The sequence below is a fragment of the Sarcophilus harrisii genome, chromosome 1 (genome assembly GCF_902635505.1).
Source record: "Sarcophilus harrisii chromosome 1, mSarHar1.11, whole genome shotgun sequence".
NCBI lineage: Eukaryota > Metazoa > Chordata > Mammalia > Dasyuromorphia > Dasyuridae > Sarcophilus > Sarcophilus harrisii.
Window position 1 is genome coordinate 244422242 of NC_045426.1, and position 23593 is coordinate 244445834.

General features: G+C 31.9%; 1 protein-coding gene across 8 annotated transcripts in view; it reads left to right on the plus strand.

Moving 5' to 3' along the window:
• SPIN1 (spindlin 1) overlaps positions 1-17662 on the plus strand; it is a 219385-nt gene extending 201723 nt beyond the window's left edge. For 7 of the 8 annotated variants that reach the window (XM_031939168.1, XM_031939193.1, XM_031939180.1 and 4 more), the window contains 3 exons: positions 4200-4453; positions 6559-6792; positions 12323-12612. In XM_031939168.1, coding sequence (XP_031795028.1) covers positions 4200-4453; positions 6559-6792; positions 12323-12522 — 688 coding nt within the window. In that variant the 3' untranslated portion in view covers positions 12523-12612. Of the gene's footprint in view, positions 1-4199; positions 4454-6558; positions 6793-12322 lie in introns of all 8 variants that reach the window. The other variant, XM_031939198.1, reaches the window with a different exon arrangement.
• The last annotated feature ends 5931 nt before the right edge of the window (positions 17663-23593 follow it).

Genomic DNA, 23593 nt, shown 5'->3' on the forward strand with positions numbered 1-23593 from the left:
CATTTATCATTTTATTTTCTTAAGATATACTTCATTAAATATTAATGGTTTTCAAACTTTTTTTTTTTTTTTTTTTTTTACATTCTATAACAAATACATTTGTGATCTAATAGCCTTCAGCTCAAGAGAGGAAGTAAACCCACCCTAATTGCTTTTCTTAGATTTTATAATACAAAATGGAAACAGTTAACTAGAATGTATTTTAAAGTAATTTTACAGGGGAAATCATTCATCCTTTTTCCTTTGGTATTTTTATTAATTATATCTAATGACATTTAAAACTCAATATGGAGTTAGCCACTGTGGAGTAATGTCAATTAAAATCAATTAAAGAAGCAACAATAATTCATTTATATAGTTTTTCATATACCAGGCTTTTTTTTTTCTAGTTGTTAAAGATTACTTTGAAGAATTTTAGCAGCCTGTTTCTGTAATATTTTAGAATGTTTAGTTTTTGATTTCTCAGTTATTTCTTGAACCACTTGCTGACTTATCTTTTAGGGTAGTCTTTCTCTTTGAGTCCAGAATATTATAGGAAAATATAACCCAATGAATATTTAATAGTTTTTTTTTTTTAAGCAGTTTAATTCAAAAGATACTAAACTTATGTTAGTCCAAGCACATCAATTTAGTCCATTTCAAAGTAATTTGATTCAAGCACAGTTACAAATGTGGAACACAACTTTTTGGGAGATCCTCAGATCTCTTATTAAATCATAAGAATTTATGGCAAAAGGCATATGACTTTTTTCAAAGACTGTTTTCACAATCATTTTCATAAATCAAAATAGGGAAGTGGCTTCATTAATAGCACTTAACAATATTTTAGAAAAATTTCATATAATAGTATATATTAACGACATATTCCCTTATTTAAGAGAATTCACATTTCTAATCATGTCTAATATTCTTCAGAATTCCACTGTATAAGAAAAACTAGAAACCTAAAGAATTTCATATTTTTTTTAAAAAACACAACTTCAAACTTCTCAAGTTCTTCTCGATTCAAATTTTATGTACTCAGCTAGTTGAAATTGTCCTTTTTGGAAAATCATTCATTTTATCTTTCATGCATTATTTAATCTAAACTCCACTAGCAATAGTTAACATTTTTACAATGTTCACTATGTTAAGCACTTTGGAATCATTTAATCCCTCCAACTATTTTGGGAAGTAAGTGCTATTATTATCATAACTCTTACACACTTATTTGATTTATTAAATCTTAGGTCTTCTTTATATGTAAAATGGGAATATCTCAGTTGCAAAATCAAGTCATGCTTGATTTACAGTTATTAATGACAGTACTTTAATATTACCCACAAAATTTCTGATGGTATTCCCAATACCCCATAACTTATATCAACCAAGAAGCCAAATCACTTCTTTTGTTTTCCTAATTTATAGTGTAATTTTAAAAAACAATTCGGTGTTTTATGTATATTACAAAATTTCTTAAGCTCACAAATTGAAAAGTGATACTGACACTATAATTGCCGAGATTCAGTGAACAGTAAACGTCACATTGGGTCTGATTTAAACAAATTAAATGTCAGTTTCACCAGTTTTTTGATAGCAAAGCAGATTGTTCTCCCTCAAAATACTGGAATTTGTGTTATAAATTTGTACTTCAGAAAATGTACTATTATATATCCATATGATGAAAATTTTAAACAAAGAAATTTTGTCCTTTATACAAAATTATATTTATAATTGCAATATGTAAGAATAAGATATTCCTAATTTGATTTTTTTTTTAATTTGAGCATTCTGTATTAGGTTAACAGTTATTTGCCTATATAGTTTTGGCAACAGTGTATTCAAGCTATCTATAAGTATCAGTTCCTGGTGAACAATGACAGATTTGCTATGGGTCAAGAGTTTCAGAATATATTTTATTTCTGCCAAGTTTTTTGTTCTAAGGATTTTCCTGTGACTGACTCTCTACCTATATTGATAAAACCTTAGGATGTGTCACAAGAGTTGAATAAACAGCCTTTAACTATTTATCTAAACTTTGATAGTAGTCAAAGTGTTGCCCTGTGATTAACTATTTCATGATTCATTATTTCATCTATTTCAATTGACAGACCCTTTTAATTAGCATCATATGAGATTTAATTTTCATCTGAGGTTCCTTGGATTTTAATAATATATCAGTTACTTCTTGTTAAAGGATTCTTTAAGACATGCTACTTAGTTTTCTGGTTTTTATTGTTTATAGTAGGTTTGGGGGAAAGTAATCCTTATACAGAGATACCTGGTACAAAATTTTATTTCAATAATTTCCAGGTTTTAAAATGCTATTTTAGAGTAAAACAATGTATATAAAAAATTAAATGATTAAATACTGCTTTTTGTTTTTTTAAATGCTGGTTTATCTTTTATTTAAAGAAGCACCTTCAGAGAGGAGTTTTAGTCATATAAAAATGACTCTTTTAGGTGGAGAGTTATATTTGAAGCTTGAACCTGAAGTTTGGGCTAGACAACAACTATTAACATTCTTGAGTTTAGGGAGACACTAGAGGCTACCAGGATTTACCTTAGGCTGTGTATGATTTTCTAACATTTTTGTTTCTCCCCCCCCCCCCCCAACAGCTATATATGTATATACACACATATATATTTAGCTGTTTAGATTTTTACATTAAATGTCTAGAGCAAATATAATATTTAACTGGTTTTATATTCCCAAGGGTAATTAATGGTGTCAGTAAAGCTTGGAGCCAATAAAATCTCAACTCTGGCACTTAATATCTTTGGCTGTGGTAGACTGTGTCACCTTCTGAGCTTCTTATATCAACTATAAAATAGGAATCATAATGGCTTGCATTGCCTACAACATAGGGTTGTTGTGATTACTCAAATCAGATAATATATGCGCAATGTCTTGCAAATCTTCAAGCATTATAAATATCAGCTTGTTATAACTGCTATTAATTGCTTTTGAGAAAATAGAAGTACCCTCATTTCTTCCCATTTCTTTGTTTTGTCATCCTTTTCTATTTTCATATTAAATTGGGTCTATCCCCACCATCCTCACTCCACCTCCACCCACCCACCCCCACATACAAATTCTGTCTTTATTCCACTTCCTTTCTTGATCCTGGTCTTCTGTCCATTTAATAGAAGTTTGAGGAATACAAGTGTTTTGCAATGAAAATGTAGGCAATTTTAAGATTCTTCAGATTTTGTTTGGGTTTCATTACCTTTCTTTTTGTAAGAATATATGCATTTATATATAATTTTGATTGATTTGTAAGGTCTACAAAGTTCTTTACATGTATTATCCCATTTGATCCTTGCAACAACCCTGTAACGGTAAGTGCTGTTATTATCCCTTTTTTTATAGGTAAGAAAACTGAGGCTGAGAGAAGTTAAGTGCCTTGCTTAAGGTCACATAGCCAATAATTGTCTGAGAACTCCTGTGTTTCTAAGTTCTTATGACAGTGCTCTATCCACTACTAAACTGCTCTCCCTTCTCCCCACTCCCACCTCTATTTTGTTTCTTTCTTGTGTGTGTATGTGTGTATGCATGCACATGCGCATGCGCGCACATATATTTAAAATTGAATACAGTGAACTAACTACCCTAAATTGTTAAGAATTCTGCAGATTACTCTCTCAGATATAAGGGTCAGCTAGGGATTGGTAAACAGTGGATAGAGATAGAATGCAGGACTTGGAATCAGGAGGACTTGATTCAACCTCAGACACTTAGTAGCTAGCTGTGTGGTCCCGGACAATTTACTTAACTCTTTTTGCCTCAGTTTCCTCATCTGTAAAATGTGCTGGAGAAGGAAATGGCAAACTACTCTAATGTCTTTGCCAAGAAAACTCCAAGTGGGGTCACAAAGAGTCAAATACAACAGAAACAGCTGAACAGTGAACAGACACTCAGAAATGAATCATTTTTTAAAATCACAATGTTTGAACCCTCCTCAACCCAGGGAAACTGCCAAAGCTAAGCTAGCAACTACAAAAGCTTGAAAAATGAGAGTTAAAGTTAAGGTATGACTTGCTTTGGTGTGATGTAACACATTAAAATTTGTCATGCTATGTGAATAAATCGAACTTATCTGTGTAGACTGTGTATGTCATTACCTAGAGAGGGCATGTTATGAAATCTTTTCTGTGTAAATATAGATATTCCTGAAGTGGTATATTATGTGTATATATGTGTGTATATATGTATACAGAAAACATCGAAGCAACGTGGGACCCAGCAAACCTATTTCTCAGCCCCGGAGAAACATTGTAGGATGTAGAATTCAACATGGATGGAAGGAAGGGAGTGGACCTGTAACTCAGTGGAAAGGGACAGTTCTGGATCAGGTTCCTGTCAATCCTTCTCTCTATCTTATAAAATATGATGGATTTGACTGTGTTTATGGACTAGAACTTCACAAAGATGAACGAGTTTCAGCACTTGAAGTCCTTCCTGACAGAGTTGGTAAGTTATTTTGTTGTGTGCATATAGTATGCTTTGAAAGTAGACATTTGAGTAAATGTTTTGATTAGTATACCTCCCAAATATACCTACACATCTTTACTCCTTGAACGCTAAGAAATTAAGCACTGCTATTCTGATTTTTTTCATTTAAGTCATGAAAGCTTCTTTTAAGGCAAATCTCATGGTTTTAGTTTCTGTTTTCCTCTAGTTGTGAACATAATAGTCAGAGTAATTTAATTAGAATCTTCAGGTCATTTAAAAATGGCTAATTCAACACAAAGAATATTTGCTGCCTAAATTAAATAAATACAGACTTCGAGCATTTATTAAGTACTTAGTAATCTGTGAGACACTGTAAAATGTTTTAGAGATGACAAAGAACAACTGAAAAACAGTATTAACACATACAGAGCTTGTTTTCTTACTAATCCTTTCTAATAAGGATTTGGATCTAGAAAAGAAAAGCTTGATTCCAGATTAAAGTTACATTTAATTTGAAGAATTTCCAAAAGTCTTTAAGTGATTTACAATTTGATTTTGATGAATAATTTGAAACCTAGTTCATTTAATCTTATGGATAATTCTCTCATCTACTCACTTATTGCTAGCCTCTACATTAGAGAATACTCTACATCTAAAGACAATGTCTTTGTTATTTAATCAGATTTTTGAAAATTGTATCTCTTGATAATTTAATAGGTTTTTGTGTAAAAATAATTCATAATTGATAATAAAAATATTTAGAAAATAGAAAACAGTATGTTTGTATAAAACGAAAAGCTTTTTGCAGTAACCTAATGGGAAAAAAATATATTTTATTATTTTTCAGCCTTCCAACATTAATAGAATTTGTGAATGTATAAAATCTGGCCATAAAAGTAATAACTGGTTTGTTAAACAACAAAATGTCAAAATGAGTATTGTTTCCTTAAAATAAGTCACTCGTTCTGTGGTAGCTGTGCTGTATTCTTTTTGAGCTCTCAGTACTAATAAATCTTTATTACTGGTTTTGATTGGAAACAAAATCATTCAGTTCTAAGTCTACTGATTGGCAGTAATATGTTTTATTAAATTATTTCCTGAAAAAGCATTGCCTAAAGTAACTCTTTTGACATTGTGCAGATATTAAATAGGCAGAATTTCTGTGTAAGTCTCATTTGCACCTTCTTTTTGATAAGTAGTCTTCCCTGAACGTAAGACTTAATAGCTTTTTTACTTTAGCCAGTCATACTTACCTCTTTACTTTACAGGGTGGTAAAGTGCTTAAAGGATTTGAATTATTATTACTACTAAAACTCCTATTGCAGAAGCCTTTAAGGAGTTTTTTCAAAACATGTTTGAAATTATATGTTCCTTAACTACTTTGTCAAAAGTGTAATTTGACTCTCTTCCCTGGTTCCTTCAACGTTAGTTAAAAACTTGTGTTGTAAAAAGTTAACCCTATGTTGTCCTCCTAATCTTAATTCAATCTATTTTCTGATGATTTTTCTAACTTCATAACAAATATGACATTCTTCACTCTTATCTAATAGCCACTATTTTTGTTGACAAGAAAGAGTATATCTTTCTGTTCATCCAGGCTGCTAGTAAAAGACTGACTGGGAAGAGTGCTACAACATAAGATCTATGGTGCAGATGATACATACTGTGATTACTCTTTTTGGTTCTAGAAGCTTTATATGAGTTTCATTACTTTAATATCACAAAAAGATAAAGGAAAGAAGTTAGGTTATTCTAGGATTCAGCATTTCAAGCCACGGGGAAACTAGAATTAGATCAATTTTTAGTAAAATCTAAACTTAAAAAAAGTGCTTTGTTTGAAATGTTCTAATAGTATTGAAAGTAGATAATTTACCAGATAATTTTAAATTTAATTTACTAAGTAATTTAAATTTCCCCCTATAACATAACAACAATTAGAAGTATTTGAAATGCTATTTTAAACAAAGTGCTGTTTTTAAAACAGTTGGTTTTGTGGCTGAAAGAATGTTTGAAATTCAGAATTGAATAGATAAAACATTCAACTTCAGGTAAATTCTTAATAAAACAGACTTTCAAAAAATATTCGGTAAAACATACATTGTAAAAATATTGATATTTTTCAGCATCTTCTCGAATCAGTGATGCCCATTTGGCAGATACAATGATTGGAAAAGCAGTGGAACATATGTTTGAGACAGAGGATGGCTCAAAGGACGAATGGAGGGGAATGGTCTTAGCTAGAGCTCCTATAATGAACACGTGGTTTTATATTACCTATGAGAAAGATCCTGTCTTGTACATGTACCAGCTTTTAGATGACTATAAAGAAGGTGACCTCCGTATCATGCCAGATTCTAGTAAGTATGGGGGGAGGAAGGGAAGAAGGGGCTATTTTTCTTGCTATAAGCCAAAAAAAAGAAACAATACCATTTAAAACAATTAATTTGGATAGAGGTTCTGGGTTTTTTGTTTTGAAAAGAAAAAGATTTAAGTACATTCTCCAAAAACATTTAAACAAAACTTAATAAGATCGTTGCTGATTATATATGTCACTTTTGAATTCTGTATTTTAACAATCGTGCTTTAACTTTGATAGTAATGATACCAACAATGTTCTGAATTTTATTGCCTTTTAGTAATTTTTTTACTATGTTATTCTCATTCTGCATATTTTTTTTTTTTTGCTTTAATTCATTACTTTAGTATCTGTTACATTTCTGTACATTTTTGTTTATTTATTCAGGCATTTCCTAAAAGTCAAGCACATATTTTGTTTCCAGCTTTTAGTTATCACAAATAATGTTGCTATGAATATTTTTGGATATACAATAAATTTTTTCTTTCTGTCATTTGTCTCCTTTGAATATAATCCAGGAATGAGATATTTAGATTAAAGGGAGTAGACAATCTACTAACTTTGAAACTTGATTTTTTTATTTAAATTTAGCTGCTACATTTCCTAATTTTTACATGAACATTCTCCTATTTTAGTGATAGATACTTTGATAGTCAAAACTTTTGGATCTCTCTGGTTTGGGGACCACAACAAAATCTGCAGATCATATAAGTGTGTCTCATAAGAGCAAGTTTATTTTAGGAAATCATGTCATTTCACTCCTAAAGCACCATTAAAATAAAGGGTCATTTTTTGAGCCTTAGGTCACAGGGGCCTCAAATATTTTATGATTTTATTCATAATTAATCTTTCTCATAAGTAATCCTTCCTTTTTTCCTAATTAGAAATCAGAATCTCATCTCAAAACTGGGTCAGTGAGACTTTGTTTGAGGGGCAGGCAAAAGAATTGTTTTCTTTTCAGTTACGTTCTGAGCCAGCAATGGAAAATAGATAGATTTAGATTAAAGGCTTTGAATTTTAAAAAAAAAATTTTTTTCACCCAGTATATCCAGTGATATACTGGATATTTATTTATTTATTTATCTCTCCCCTCCTCCTCCCTCCCCCTCCCCCCCCCCCAAGTCTTTGACAGATGTCATAGCTATTAGGAAAAGAACTAACATTCTATATTAGGTTTTACCCTATTTCTGAAATAAAATAAGGACTAATGTTTTAAAGTAACATTCAAATCTTTTTTTGAGGCAGGAAGTGGGGGGGTGGCATAAATCTTTTGGCATCTGAATAAACTTGGAGTATTCCTTCTTTTTAAGATACATTTTCTTCCTTTTGTGTCGATAGCCAGTTAGTCAGAAAATCTCCCTATAATTTTTCTCATATGTTCTTTTCTTTCACTTTATGTTTGTGTAACCCTAAACAGGTCATTTGTGCTAAATCTTTTGAGATACCAGCTCCAGAGCTATGATCCCGCTGGAAAAAAAAAAATGTCCACTTTTTTTTTTTTCCTTGAGGGATTGGAGTTAAGTGAGTTGCCCAGCGTCACACAGCTAGGCAGTGTTAAATGTCTGAGGCTGGTTTTGAACTCAGGTCCTCCTGACTTCAGGGCTGGTGCTTTATCCACTGTGCCACCTAGCTGCCCCAATAAGTCCACTTCTTAACAGACCACAGTTATAGTTCCTGATCTCTTCGAGCTTTTTCCATCATCTTCTAACTTGCAGGCTCTTGCTCAAAACCTAGTGTCTTCTTTCTCCTTCTTCCCCACACTCCTCAATTTCCTCAAAAGTATAGTTAAGCACAGATATATTTCTCTCTGTGTGTCTCTCTTTCTTGTTTCCTATCCCTTGTAACTCATTTGTTTCACTTCTGCCTTGCTATTAATTACTTAACCTCCCGTTGTGCTCCAAGGATCCCTTCTGGATTCTCTATCTCTTTCCCATTAATCTACCTTTTCCCATTCCCATTTAACTCTCACACCTTTCTATACCCTGTCTTATCTTCTTCCTAGATTCTTCTTTATAGATTTTGGAGGGTGCTATACTTTTCTTGTTATATGTATATATGTATTTTATTCCCTTTTTAAACCATTCCCAATGTGAGTAGGATTTCAGAATTACCAGTCCTCTTTCCCCTTTCTCATAACTCTTTGTCTTTTCTTGCTCCTTTCCTTTTTGAAAAGGGTGTGGACTATTATATTTACAGCTATATTTATATCCCATATGTATCTGTCTCTATCCCATATATAGCTAGCTGTCTGTCTGTTAAGGAATTTGATAATGGTAGAGGCCACCTAAACTTAACAGAAAGAATGCTGGAGCACTTTGAGCACCTGAGTTTAAATCATAGCACTTTTGACTTACTAGCTGTATAATTTTGAACAAATACTTATCTGCTTTAGGAGATTATTAACTAAATGTCTACACTTCCAACTTTTAATCTTTTGGTTATATATTCATTTCTAATGTTTTGAATATCTATTTAAAGGCATAATGATTTCCTTTGTAAAAATTAAAAATTCTGAACTTTAGAGTAAAAATGAACTTAATGAAGATTTGGTTTAGTAGTAATCTAGTTTCTAATATAATATAGACTAATAATAATAACAACAGTAATTGACATGATTTTAAAGTGTTTTGTTGAGGACTTATACCATTCTCAACAAAGCTGAAATAGTCACTCTGTTAATTTTAGATGAACAACCCAAGTGTGAGATTACTTCCCCATGAACACACAGCTAGTAAATATCAGAAGCAGAGTTTGAACTTAGGTCTTTTTACTTCAAGCGGAGCTTGATAGCAACTACATTGATGGTATGGGCTGCTCCTGTAATGCTAAATACTTTGCATAAATTACAAATTTAGCAAAACCAGTCATTTCACTAAAACATATCTATATCCAAATCTATTTTTTCCAGTACAATTTATACCTTTTTATCAAAAAATATACTGAGTTGGTGGTGGTAGAATCAGTATTCTGATTTTTCACTACTTACTTTTTTCTAATTCTTTTTCCTACTTTGTTTTTAACTCTTTCAAGATATGTTGCTCAATTTAGGTTCTGGTGGCAGATAGATTTGGCCACCAGTCCTTTCTCTCTCCTAAATGTCCCATGACCTGCACCCTCACCTCATTTAAACTACTGGGCTAGTTATACCCTTGAATCTCACCATCATCTTCAGGTGTTATACTTACATGATGAAAAGTTTTAAAATTCTTTTATTTCAAATAATCTATCATTTCATCTTTTCATAGTCATCATTCCTCTTAAACTTATTCCTTGTTCTCATCATGTCGCCTGTTCCCTTCACCCTCTGTTTCTTACCTGAGCCTTCACATCTGGCACATTTGCTATGGCTTCACTTGCCTCTTTCTCTGCTTGTAGTATTGACTCTATAAGTCATCAGATCAATTTTATACTGTTCCCCATTGAATTGCTTGCTCTTTCTCCTTGTTAAGATTTGTTGGATTCTGAATTTCTTTCCTCACAAGCTTCTCCAGTTCTTAGTATGCTGTAGAATGGTAGTGTAAGAGTCATGAAACCATGGTCAGTAGTGGATCCTTCACTACAGCAAGGCAATTTTTTTTCTTGTAATCCTTTCTGTTTGATTTATTTTGCAACATTCAAGAGGCTATTTCAGATGTGCTCTTTTTATGTCCCACATTTATGTCCCCCTTTCCCCTCCCCATCATCTGAAATGCTTCATTGTGTAGAGAAAATTCACGACTTTAGAAAAGGCAGTTTACCATATAATCTCCTTATTCTCCCATTCTCAAAATCTCACCCTAAAAAACTCCAAACTTCACTCTATTCTCCCTTCTAGACTTCTTTGTTCCCTTTCTGATTCAAAATCCTAGAAAACAAAACAGTATACAATTATTGCTCTATTTCTTCTCAGCTTTATTTTTAACCTTTTAAATATGGCTTCTGACCTCATCAGTCAACTGAACTTGCCGACTCCGAAGTTACTAGTGATCAAAATCTGATTGCTCTTTCAAAATGCTCATTTTTATCACTTAAGGCTGTTGAATCTTTACCTTTTTTTCTATACTTGTTTTAATACTGCTCTCTTTGTCCTTTTCCTTCCTACACGAAACATAGCTTCTCATTCTTTTTTGTCAGATTCTTTTTTTGTATTACAACACACCAAACCTTGCAAATAATTAAGAGTTCAGTGAAAGAAAGAAATGAGGGAGAAGGAAGACAGTGGATGTTGTTCACTTATTTTTCTTACTTGTTAAAAGGCAATTGGATTAAAAGGGATTGGGAAAAGCTTCCAATAGAGAAGGAGGTTTTAATTGGAATCTAAAAGAAGCCAGAAAAATCTATAGGCAGAGATGAAGGAGGGACAGCATTCCAAGCAGAGGAGACAGCCAGAGAAAATGCCCAGAGCCAAGAGATGGAACATTTTCAAATGTTTTGAAAGGAATGAAAGCAATTGTTGACTGAATGATAGAATCTCATACAGCAGTTTTAATTTTACTAGCAATGAAAAGAGTATTTTAAGAATCTAAATTCCTTGATATTAATAGCCACCGATATTGAAACATCTCTACATTTAGTGAATGGGGAGATAGCTTGTAAAGGTTAATTATTCATAGAGGTAAATAACTGACCTTGTTAATAGTAATAAAGATGGGTAATCTATAACCACATTAGGGTAACATGTTATGTATTCATTTTATTCCTTCTTGTCTTACTGTGAACTTTTTGCCAAAGTTGTTTCTTTTTGTACCTGTAATTTTGACTAAGAAACTCTTTCCTTTTCTTCTTGGGTTCAAGACTTTTTCCCTTTCTTTGCCTACTGCTTTCTTAGAGTTAGCTTATCAGCTATTCAACCAAATGCAAACTTCCAAATGAATAATGCAAATGAATAGACAAATGAAAACTAATTTTATAAGTTCTTGTTAAGTGTTAAGATTACACTTAACATTTTATATTTTTTTTTATTTTTTTGACTGTCTCTGCCTTTAGAGAGCTTCTGTTCTAACAGTGGGAGATAATTCATGGCCAGAGATAACCTTAATTTGAAAAGTTCCAGTGATGGACCCTAAAGTAGTAGATTGATATCTCCATTCCAGCATCAGTAATAAAATCTATTTGATTTTGTCTGGGATAGCGGTGGAGAAGATAGGAAAATATGAATGGCAATATGGCATTGGTAAAATGACCAAGGAATGATATGAACCATGTTTAGGATCTTAAGATGTACTGGGCTAATGCAGCAGCCACTAGTCAGAAGTCATTCCTCTGGGAGACAGTTCTAGGCATGAAATGTTAGGTCCTTCTTTTGACTTAGTTGTTGGTCTCAGCAGCATGGTGGTTAATTAATCAGCTAAAGTGGAAAGTTCTTTATTAAAAGTATCTTCTTTTGTTTTCTATTTGAAAAAAGTTACTGTTTTCCTTTTATTATATTTATTATAATCAGTATTTTTGTATTCTATTGCATTTGAAGATTTTCACTTAAAAGTTTTAGATATGTGAACTACCTGATGTCTGCAAAGGCACCTAACTTTTTTTTTCCCTCCATATAAATATAGATGATTCACCTCCAGCTGAACGGGAACCAGGAGAAGTTGTAGACAGCCTGGTAGGCAAACAAGTGGAATATGCCAAAGAAGATGGCTCCAAAAGGACTGGCATGGTCATTCATCAAGTAGAAGCCAAACCCTCCGTCTATTTCATCAAGTTTGATGATGATTTCCATATTTATGTCTACGATTTGGTGAAAACATCCTAGATGTCATCATGAACTTTGCCAAATTTGTGGAACTATTAAATGTAAAATTTGTAGACACAAAGACTTGACTGCTTTCCAGTTTAATGAAAGCTTAAATGTCCCTGCGAACCCACAATCTCTGCCAGCAAAACTGTTTTGTTCGGAATAGTAGATTTATGTGAACATGACACATTTTGTGTAAGGAATTCCTCCCCTTGTAAGAAATCAGTCTTTTTTGTAGAGGGGGAGTTAAAGGAAAGAACAGCTACAAATTCAGGCTGTGGAAAAAGTTAATCTAGTATCATAATCAGTAACCTAAAAATGTAATAATAGATCTTAACCATTTTCTCCCGTCAATCTCATACTCACATGCAAGTATAGTTTGATATTTTTTATATTGCCTTCTGTAATTTTCAATATAATTTTTTTGGCTGTTGGTGGTCCCTGTTCTGAGGTTTGAGTCAAAGCTTAAAGACTTCAAGATTCTCCCAGTTTAATTAGAATGCCTGACCCAAGCAGCATCAAACTATTTACTGTGTTTCTACTTCTTATTTAAAGTTAACTTTTATAAAAGAAATAGCACATGGAAATATTCTGTGTGTGCATTTTAGAAACCCAGTGGTCATATGCAAGTGTTTGTTTATGCACCTTTTTATTCTGGAAACTTGAAGCTATAAAAGAGGATGCTAATCACCCAAATGAACAGTTGGAAATGAAATGCACACATTGCTAATCCATGTTCATAAGTTGTAGCAACCAGTCAATATATGCTTTTTAAAAAAAAAAAAAAAAAAGGCTGCCTTTAATTCTAAGCATTATTTAAGGGTGAAAGTGGCATTTTTATTCCCTGATACTTTTTAGCAAACCTCTGTAATTGGTGCCACAAAAGCCCAGTGCCACACAATACTACTTCATGTTAATTTTTGATGACATATTTGGCCCATTATTTGATGTTGAAATTAGCAGCCTGGATTTGGTAGTGCTAAAAGACTAAGACTATACCTGCTGTTTCCAAAAGTTCCTGGAACAACACAGTTCTTTTTTTATTAGACATTTAGGTTTTAGGGAAAGAGAAGCATGTTTGGCCTTCTTTATAGGTTCTCTGGGATTCCCATTATTTTTATTACTATTATTGTTATTATTTTTATTACTGTTATAATTATGGTCCAAGAAGGCATTTATTAATATTTTTATTTCTGGCTTTCCCTCCCCACCAGGAATGTCCTAACAAATAGCCTACAGCTTAAATCTGTTGTAGCCTTTTGTGGTGTTGTATGTACTCGCTTAAGGTATGCTGTTAATGTGAATTCCATTCAATGGACACTAGAATTCTGCATGCCAGTGGTGTACTACTATCTAATGAAAGCTATAGGCAGTCTTTCAGTGGTTCAATCATCTGCATTAGATTGTGGATGTAAATAATAGCAGTCCATAGCAGCAGAATCCTTTCACAGTTTTAATCTTGCAAGATAGTTTAAAACCAAGGTAGTTAAAATGTGGAGCTTTAAAGAGTAATCAGAATTGTAAAAATGGTCAATGCAATAGCAAAATTGTCATTTCACATTATAATGGCAGAGCTTTGCAAATTTAAAAGCACTGCTTCATAGAAATATGGTATATGAAGCCAATCATCAGTTTGGGGGAAGGAATACCCAGAAATTCAATCTTACAATTTGTGAAAGGCCAGAGGTGATGTTCACCTACCGAAAATTTCAGAGGTCCATATAGCCTTTGTTGTGGGTATTCTTGATATTAAAGACTCAGTGGTTTAAGCCCCTTTCTATCCATTTTTTGCCTGATTCATATTTTAGCCTTAAGGCTTGTGCCTCATTATGCTGTTGAATGGTAACAAGTACTCATCATATAAATACAGTACCTTAATTTTTTGCCCATTGCTACAATTGCATTTTGTCCAGTATTTCATTTTGGGCAACCAAAGGCAGGCTATTTTGTCTTTTCAGTAAATGGCTTCTCAATGCAGTCCTTAAGCACTAAGTACCTAAGTCGTAAATGTTTTTTTTTGTGTTTTTGAAAAAAGTGAGCAGATTTGCAACACAGTGTTTCATCCTGCAGATCTGTTAAGTGTTTTTCTATTGACTCTTAAGAGTCCTGCATGTAAATCTCAAAGCTGAGCCTGGCTCCATGAGCCCAAGTTGATATTTGTGGCACAAGAATGAATGAGTGTATTAAATATACACAGAATATGTGCATACATATGTAATACAGTGAATTTGGGGCTATAGATCTGAAGAATAAAGTGTTCATTTTGAAATATTTGTTGACGTTTGGGTCTACTGAAACATTTTTAGCATTACTTATGGCTTGTATTTGTGGTTTTTCTGCAAGCCACTTTAATATACCATATAATCTGCCGATCTAAGGATGACTAGTTATACTATGTAAATTATAGTTCTGTTTTTAAATAATTGTCCCACTTGTTGCTTTTAGGGTTAGGGGGGAGGGTTCCCCCCCACCTCTGGTAGCTTAAACCACCTTTATTGAGGCTGAAACTAATCCCACTCCCTGCCCATCTACTTTGGGCTTCGTTTTAGGCTCATGTTTCAGATCTGCATGCAGTGCTTGCGTTACCCTGGTAACCAAAATGTTGGTTCCTTGTTCTAGGAGTTCAACATTACTTCTCCAAAATTATCATGGGGCTTGTGACAACACAAGCCATGGATCTGTGTATAAAATTTATTGGCCTTTCTCATTTACCTGCTGTAGTATTGTTGTATTGTGTGTGTGATATCAGGCTGCCATGTAAAACTTTAAAAAAAAATTTAAATGCAGACCATCCTTTTTGCATGCTTAGAAGTAGAATGTTCAGCGTAACAAACAAAAGTTGCATGTTAAAATGTTTAGGTTTTTTGTTTTCTTTTTTTAATTTTGTTTTTAGTTCTGTGTGAATTTGCTTACTGTGCTGTTTTAATGGTTGTTGGTAGAATTAAAAAAGCACTGGTGAGGCGAGCATAGTGCCAACGGAAGGTAATTTCCAGTTATATGTGTCATGCAGCATTTGAAGGGACCATGCATTGTTAAAGTGTGTATACATATATAAAATCACAGTTACATCTAAAAAAAAAAAACTTCAATTTTTTTTTTCTTTTGTGTGCCAAATCCTAAAGTGCACTGGAGAGTAGTAGTTGTTGTTGTTCTTTTTTTACTATGGACATATTTGAAAACTCTTTTTCATTGTCATAAATGGCAGTGCCCCAAAGCCTTCTTGAGCTAATTATCCTTAGAAATGAAGGTTCTCCTAAGACAAAATAATTTAAATCACTTCAGGGAAAACAATTATGATTAAAGCAGTTTGTGGTTCCTTGGAAATGCTGTGCTTTTTGTACTTTACATCAGTAGTGCAATTTGGATCGTTCTTGGTATGTGTATAGTTCAGAGGTCTTCGTGTTCACATTTAAAATTAGGTAAATGACTTCATCTTTAGAGCTTGGTTTCATTCTTAATTTCATTTTATTTTAAACAATGTAGACAGTTCCCTGTTCTCTGCATTTAGAAGTATAAACACTTTAAATCTGTTACTTAATTCTGTAAGTAATTTTTATAATTATGATGTAACTCTATCCTTAAAACATTTAAAATAAACCCTTTATGTGCAACTTATGACTGTAAATTTTGTTCTCATGAGCAAAATGTGACATTAAAACTGTGAAGATAGTTTCTTCAATTATTGTAATTAAAGTACAACTTGGTTTTAATATTGAATAATTTATAATCTTAACATACTTGAGAAATAATGGCTTATTTGATCAAGTAGTCAATTTTTCTTTTATTTTTAAACAAGTGTGAATGTCAATTTTTAAAAATACAAACATGGGAAGTAATTGGCTTTTGATTTAGAGGCATGGTATTTACAATGTACTTTGGGGAAAAAATATTTTCCATTTTATCCCTCCTTCATTCAAAAAAAAAAAAGTCAGAATAGTGAAATTTCTGAGCGAACCTATAAACTAAATCTAAAAATTAACATTCACTTTTTAAAAACAAATAAGATTTTAAGCTCCACAGTACTTTAGTGATATGTTAAATATTGACATCTATACCTGCTTTACTTCACTATAATATTATAAATCTTGAATATTTTTATTCACTTAAATTCTGACCAATGACATTAAAAGGGAAAATCGTTCAGTGCTTCTCAAACATTGAATAAGAGTAAAGACAAAAAGCATCAGTGAAACTAATTGTAACACTTTCCATGTAAGTGTATTTTTAAGTTTTGCATTTCAGTTATTTGTTTAAATTTAACATATTTTACCATGATGCAGTCAACAGCATTGAGAGTTGGCTTTACGTGCCTTCAGTAGTTAAATCCTTTTTGTCCACACATCATCTTTACTGCCCAGCATTGTCATGGGACTCATGGGTGTTTTTGTTTTTGTTTTTGTTTTTTGCATGGAGTATTATGTCATGGGAATTTTTAATGTGGTGATCTCATTTGTGGAAAGAGCAGAGAGTTTATGATAGCTGGGTTCCCAGCCGTACTGCTGCTAGTTTTGGGCCTTTATAATAACTTAGTTTCTCTAGGTCCCAGTTTTCTTAGCTATAAAGTGAGACTTGATCTCTAGGCTTTTATCAATTCTAAAATTCAGTGAAATACTTGGAAAAAGTCTTTTATAAAAAAGCACAGATTTTTGGGTTTGTTTGTTTCTTACATGAAAAAGGCTATTTATTATCCTAATTTACAAATAACTTGCATTAAAAAATTATAAACAGGAATTTCAGAGATTGATGGCTGATACAGATCAAGAACAGGATTTCTTAATCTGGAATTTTAATTAAAAAAAAGTTTTGATAATTATTTCAGGAGAATTGGTTTCCTTTGGAAGCCTATGCATTTATTCATTTTTAAAAAATTTATTCATTTATTCCAAGAAAGGAAATATAAGCTTTTTTCTAGGCTTCCAGAGGAATCCATGAAACAAAAAAGTCAAGATCCTTAAGTTAAGGGATCATAAAGTTGAAAGGCTTGAATCTAATCAGATGAAATTGAACATAAATAAAGGTAGTCTTATACTAGACATTTTAAAAACCAACTTCACAAACACATGACTAAGTTTTTTTAGATAACAATTTGCCTGAACATTTTTTTTTTTTTTTTTTAAGAATTTTAGTGGATTAGATACAGGAACCAAAAACATCTAATGGGATCTTAGGGTATTGTTCATTTTTGAATACTATATTTTATATAATGGATAAGTGTGAAAATTTGGATAGTATTGTGTCTTGAGATGATACCATATGTGGATCTGTTGTAAAACTAAACTACTTGGAATTTCCTGTTAGAACGTAAGTAGCATAAATGTTACTAATTTTTGTCTTGGTATTTTCACCAGTTAGCCCTGTGTGGGGGGTGGGTGTGGGTGTGTGTGTGTGTGTGTGTGTGTGTTGAATATTTATTAGTGAATCTTGGAGTAGAAAAATCTAGAATTGTGGAAGGAGATGAGTGAAAGGCATAATTTCTGTTTTCAAGTTTGAAAGGTGTGGAAAAGGGAATAGGTATTTTCTACTTGGCTTCATGGACTGTACTACTGGAAACAGTTGTTGGAAGTTAGAAAGTGATTTAGACTCCAGGTAAAGAAAAACTTGCTAACATAAAGTTATATAAAAGTTATTTCAGTTTCTGGCTAAGATTTCTGTCTTAGAATCTGGGGAGGATCCCCACTAACAGTGATTGGATGATCAATTATCACATATTTTTTAGAATTTTTGAATAGGTACAGATTGGATTAATTGGCTGTTAAGAGTCATGGAATCTCATAATTCTAGTAATATAGTTGTTTTTTACATAGAGGAGTATTTTATGCTAGTATTCTTATATCTTAAATTCACAGTTAAGTTTCCATTGAAATGTGAGTGTTTGATTTTTCTTTAGGGAAAAAGTAGAGAAATGAAATGAAAATGAGAGACCTTTTCAAAGACTAATCTTACATAATCATGAATCAATTAAGAAGGCAGAGTACTTATAGCTTTATTAGAACCTTTAATAACTATTTGCAAATTAAAAGACTACATTAATGTTTTTATTTGATATATACAAATGAAGATATGAAGCATATTGCATGATCCATGATTATTTTCATGCTTAGTACATTATAATATAACCAATTGGCTGATTACAAATGGGTCTTGTTAATGGTAGATATGGCTATATTTTAGGGTTTTTAGTTTCTCAATGTTCATTTCTCAGGCTACTTATTTAACCAATCTGGACGCATGACTTCCATATTAGTGAATTGACTACAATTTAGTATTTCATTATTTTGAGTGCTGTCATTTGACAATTTTGACACATTTTGATATACTGATTTTTTTTTTCCCCTCTCCTTTACTAAATGACAGGTTTCAAGTAGATGATGTAAGTACTTTCCAGCAGTAACATTTTATGACTGATAGAAATATTCAAAATGAATTTGTCATCTGTGGTAAGTAAGAGGAAAGTTAAGGAGAAAAACATTTTTAAATTTTTGCATTCAGAAATAATAGTAATACTGCAGTCTATAGTTTAACATTGTTTTCATAAATTGCATTTACAAAGTGAGGCTGTTAAAATGTTGAAAAAGTTATTCCAAAATGAAAAAGGTTTTTACATATGCACATGCACACACATGAAAAGACCACACAAAAATTTTAAAATATTGTCAACATTTTAAAATAAGCAAACTTAGAACAATGTTGATAAGAGTTTCATAATACTGTAGAGTCCCTGAGCAGATTAAAACATTTGAAACAACAAAGGAAGAAGAAACTACTATTTCAAGTTAAGCTCTCAAATGAGTGAAAAAGATAAAGAAGTAATGATTTGTCGGTGTGAAGAAAAACATGAGCAAATAAAAGCATTTAAAGAAATTTTTTGAAATCTAATAAAAATAAGTGATAATTTAGAAATGGAGAAAAGAATAAGAAAAAATTAAAATGTTCTCCACTCCTGATTCAAATCCTCTTACTTGAGCTTTACCATTAATGTGATAGTAACTGTTTCATTCTCACTCTTTCAGTCTGTTGCATATTATCACAAAAGAAATTCATTCTGTTGATAAAATAGGAAGGAAAGAGCTATTGTCATTGTATTGTCATACATGTCTATGTAAGAGTAGCCATTTTAAAAATCCCACTTTTCATTTTGCTGAAGGCAGTGTGGTGGCTAGACTAGACAGTCAATCAGAATCAGAATTGAGTTCAGTTCCTAATGGCCATTTCACTACGGATAACTCCATGTCTGCATGATGGCTACCCTCAGGTTTGGATTGTTTTCTTTTCCCCCCTCCACTATCCATTATCTGGTTTACTTCAAGAATAGGCTCAAATACCACCTGCAGGTATTTGAGGCAATGCAGGCAAATATGCACCTGCATTCTGCAGGAATCCTTTCCTGACCCATCTAGTATAGGTACCTATCCTTTTTTGTTTCTGTTTTATGTGCCTTGTAAATAACTTTGATATGTACATGTTTTATCTCCCTCGTTTATATATAAGTTCCTTGATGTCAGGGACTTTAATGTTTGCATTTGTTATTCTAGAGCTGAGCATACCTAGCTGGTACATAGTAACTATTTGATAAATATTTGTTGATTAATCAAAGGTAGATTTAAGGTGATGTTGAAGATCATCATGGTACTGGTAGTTATAGGTGTCAATAAAAGCTCCTTCTAAGAAGATAATACTTAACTGAGCAAGAAGCTAAGGATTCTTAAACGCAGAAATGAGGAAGGAGTACATTCTAAGCATAGGAAAGTTAGCATTTATTACAAAGATTTTATAACTAACCGTGAGCTACACTCCAGCATGTCATGTCTCTGTATACATCTGAAACATGTTGAGAGACTCTCTACCTTTTATTATTGGTTAAATTGTTATTTATCTATTTTTGTTAACCTAATACTTGGATAAAATTTCCCATTTGCATAGTTTATTTAAAATTTCACCTTATATCTTCATTACTAAATCTTCATTTTATGGCCAAAGCTTTTATCTACATACGGCATTTTCTTGGCATTTTTCTTTAGATCATGTCTAAATTTCTTCTTCATTTTAGTATTTAAAAAAAAATAAACTTCCCAAGAGATTTTAAAATTTAAAATTATAAAATTGAACTATTACAATTTAGAATGAAGTTATTTGCTAGTAGTCTATTATATTTTTTAATGCTTTTTTATTTATGAAATCTAGTGAAATTCTCCTTCATTTTCATTTCATTGACTCTTCACTTACAGTTATTTCATTTGAGATCCTCAAGTCTTCTTTATTCTGTTTGATTAAATAAATTTTGATTTTAATAAATCAATAAAAATTGATTAAATAAATCAGAAGAACTTTATTTAAAATTAATATCATATACATGTTAAAATTGGTTTCAAACAATCCACTATGTTCATTCTTACTATGCTCAATCAATATAAACATTATTCATTATCATTCCTTTTCTGTTATTTTTTAAGAAATTAGATTTTTTTAAAAGTATTAATGGTGCATTTCTGTATTTTAAAATTCTTAGTATCATCTTTATTTTCAAATATATCCTTCCTATTCCCAGAATTGTTGCTAATAAAAAGGAGTTAAAAAAGACGAAAAAGAGAAAAACAAAATAATTAGCCAATATGTCAGGCAAGTCTGAAATTTATGCAGGAGTTAGTTACCTCTGCAAAGAAATACAATGAGATATAGTGTCATATCCCCAGGTTCAATTTGATTACTGTTTTATTTCTTTGTTATTATTCTTTCCATTCACATTTTTATTTATTTTTATTTGTTTGTTTTGCTTTTGCTTACTTTACATCACTTTATATAGGACTTCCTATATTTCTCTATTTGTATTGATGTATTTCTGTATTAATTTGATAACGATTTATCTTTTATTTTCCTAGTAAAGGAGAATATAGTTTGCAGAATTTTATTTTGACAAATACCTTATTTGTTATCCTTTTTGTATGCTCACCTGAGAAGGATTTAGGATCATTTTAGGTTATTTATAAGTTTCACAGTTTCATTTAACAGCTATGATTGTCTTTGACCTTAAAAATAACCAGTAAATTCAGTTTTATTATTGGATATCTCATTTTTAAAAATATTTACTATATCGTATTTATGTATGTGTGTCTGTCTGCTGAATGCAGTATATAGATGCAAATATATATTATTTAAACATAAATGCATACTAGTTCTCCATCCTACTAGACATTTGACAAATCAACCCTCAGAACCTCATTTTCTTCACCTGTTAAATGGAAATATTAATATGTACTAAGAGGTACATGAAAGGCTTGTGAAGGTCAAATGTAATGAAAAATGAGCAACTTTCATAATCTCTAAAACACCATACAAATTTATTTAATTCTTTGCCCTCATATCAAAAGTATGTGTTATTTATACACTACTTGCTGAGTGCTTTAAGTTGTGGTGAAATACCCAGTTTTTGTATATTATCATAACCCAATTCTCAGAGTAGTAACATATCTTAATAAATTGCAAATCGATCACCTGACTCATTTTTCATGTGCCCATGTTAGAAAGCTCTGTACAACATTGGAGGAAACTATAAGTTACAAATTTTAGTTTGGACTCTGGCTCACTCTCTGGTGGACTTAAAACTGCACTAAGACTTTTGGAATACTATGTTTTAGAAATGTACTTTGATAACTTTCTTATATTCAGCCTATTCTGCAAAAGGATTTCATCAGAGACATATTTAGCCTTGCTTTGTTATGAGTTTAGCATCTCTCTGAATAAATCCTTCTCTACATGTGTATTTATACACACATGAACACATAATAACAAAAAAGTTTTGTTTTTTCTTTTACCTTCATAATGCATTAAGCCAAATTAAGCAATTGACATTAAGAAACTGGTTGCTTTTACCACCCAACATTCTGGTTTTATATTTGGTTGGATTCATTTATTTGTTTGTTTTTGCACTCTTTTAAAAAGCAAGATTCAAAAAAATCTTATTAAACTTTAAAAACTTTCACCTGTCTTCTTCATTGTTGATAGTGGGTGTAGGCTTGGGGAGAGACATGTTCTTTTATTATGTAAGAAACTATCTAACCATATATGAAGACATCTAGGTTTACATTGTTTTTAAAACATCCATGAACAAGTAGTGCATTATTGTATTAGAGATTGTCACCCCAAAACAAGGCAGATTAGTCAGGCTACCTACTTGAACACTATCAGATCAAAAGAGTTCTGATTATGAATTATAAATTATTATTCTTCCATGCTATCACATTTTAGGGCTTATCTTAAGTTAGTATGAAGGTTCATTTTTAGTCTAAAATATCATTCTATTGATCAGAAGGTTTTAGTTGTAGGTCTTAATTTTTTTTTTCTCCTCATGATCAGTGCTACAAAGTTAGGATCATAAAAAATTCAAATTTGGGGCAATGCTCATAATTTCCACTCTTTCAAAAAATTTTTGCAGTTGAGATTTTTAAAGTTTGTAGGAACAGTTTTAAGTCAATGCTAATTATAGAATTAGTATTTTCCTAAAAAGAAAAAACATTTTGTTGCATCATTGTATCACAAAATTGACAATCTTAAATCAGACAAGTTTTCTAATAACTCGTGGAGACCCATATTTTGATTCCAAAATCTTCATTGAACTTGTAATGGGCCAGAATTCTGGAGAAATATACTTGAAACAAGGATTTTTACAAGAAGGTTGTTAACTCAGTGGAATTGATAAGACAATGGTTATCTAGTTTAGCATGGTGATTAATAGTTCTCTAGTTCAGTATGATTGATTTAACTTTAACAAATAACAGTTCCCTAGTGATATAATGATTGGCTTATACTCAGTATGATGAATGGATTTAATTGTAATAGAGTATTTAAGAGATCAGAGGCAGACCTAGAGGGGGGATTGAAGGGACTGGTAGAGAGACTCAGAGAAGACAGAGGACTGGAGCTCAAGCTCTCAGAGCCAAGGAGAAACATTCCATCTTCATTAGCCTTATGGTGGCTAGCCTATCCTCCTGCTTCTCCCACTGAGACACGGGGCCTCCAGAAAGTTAGCCCGGGTCCCAAGCAAGGAGACTGTGAAGGAGATAATAAAGAATTTGGACTTTATCACCTGGCTATT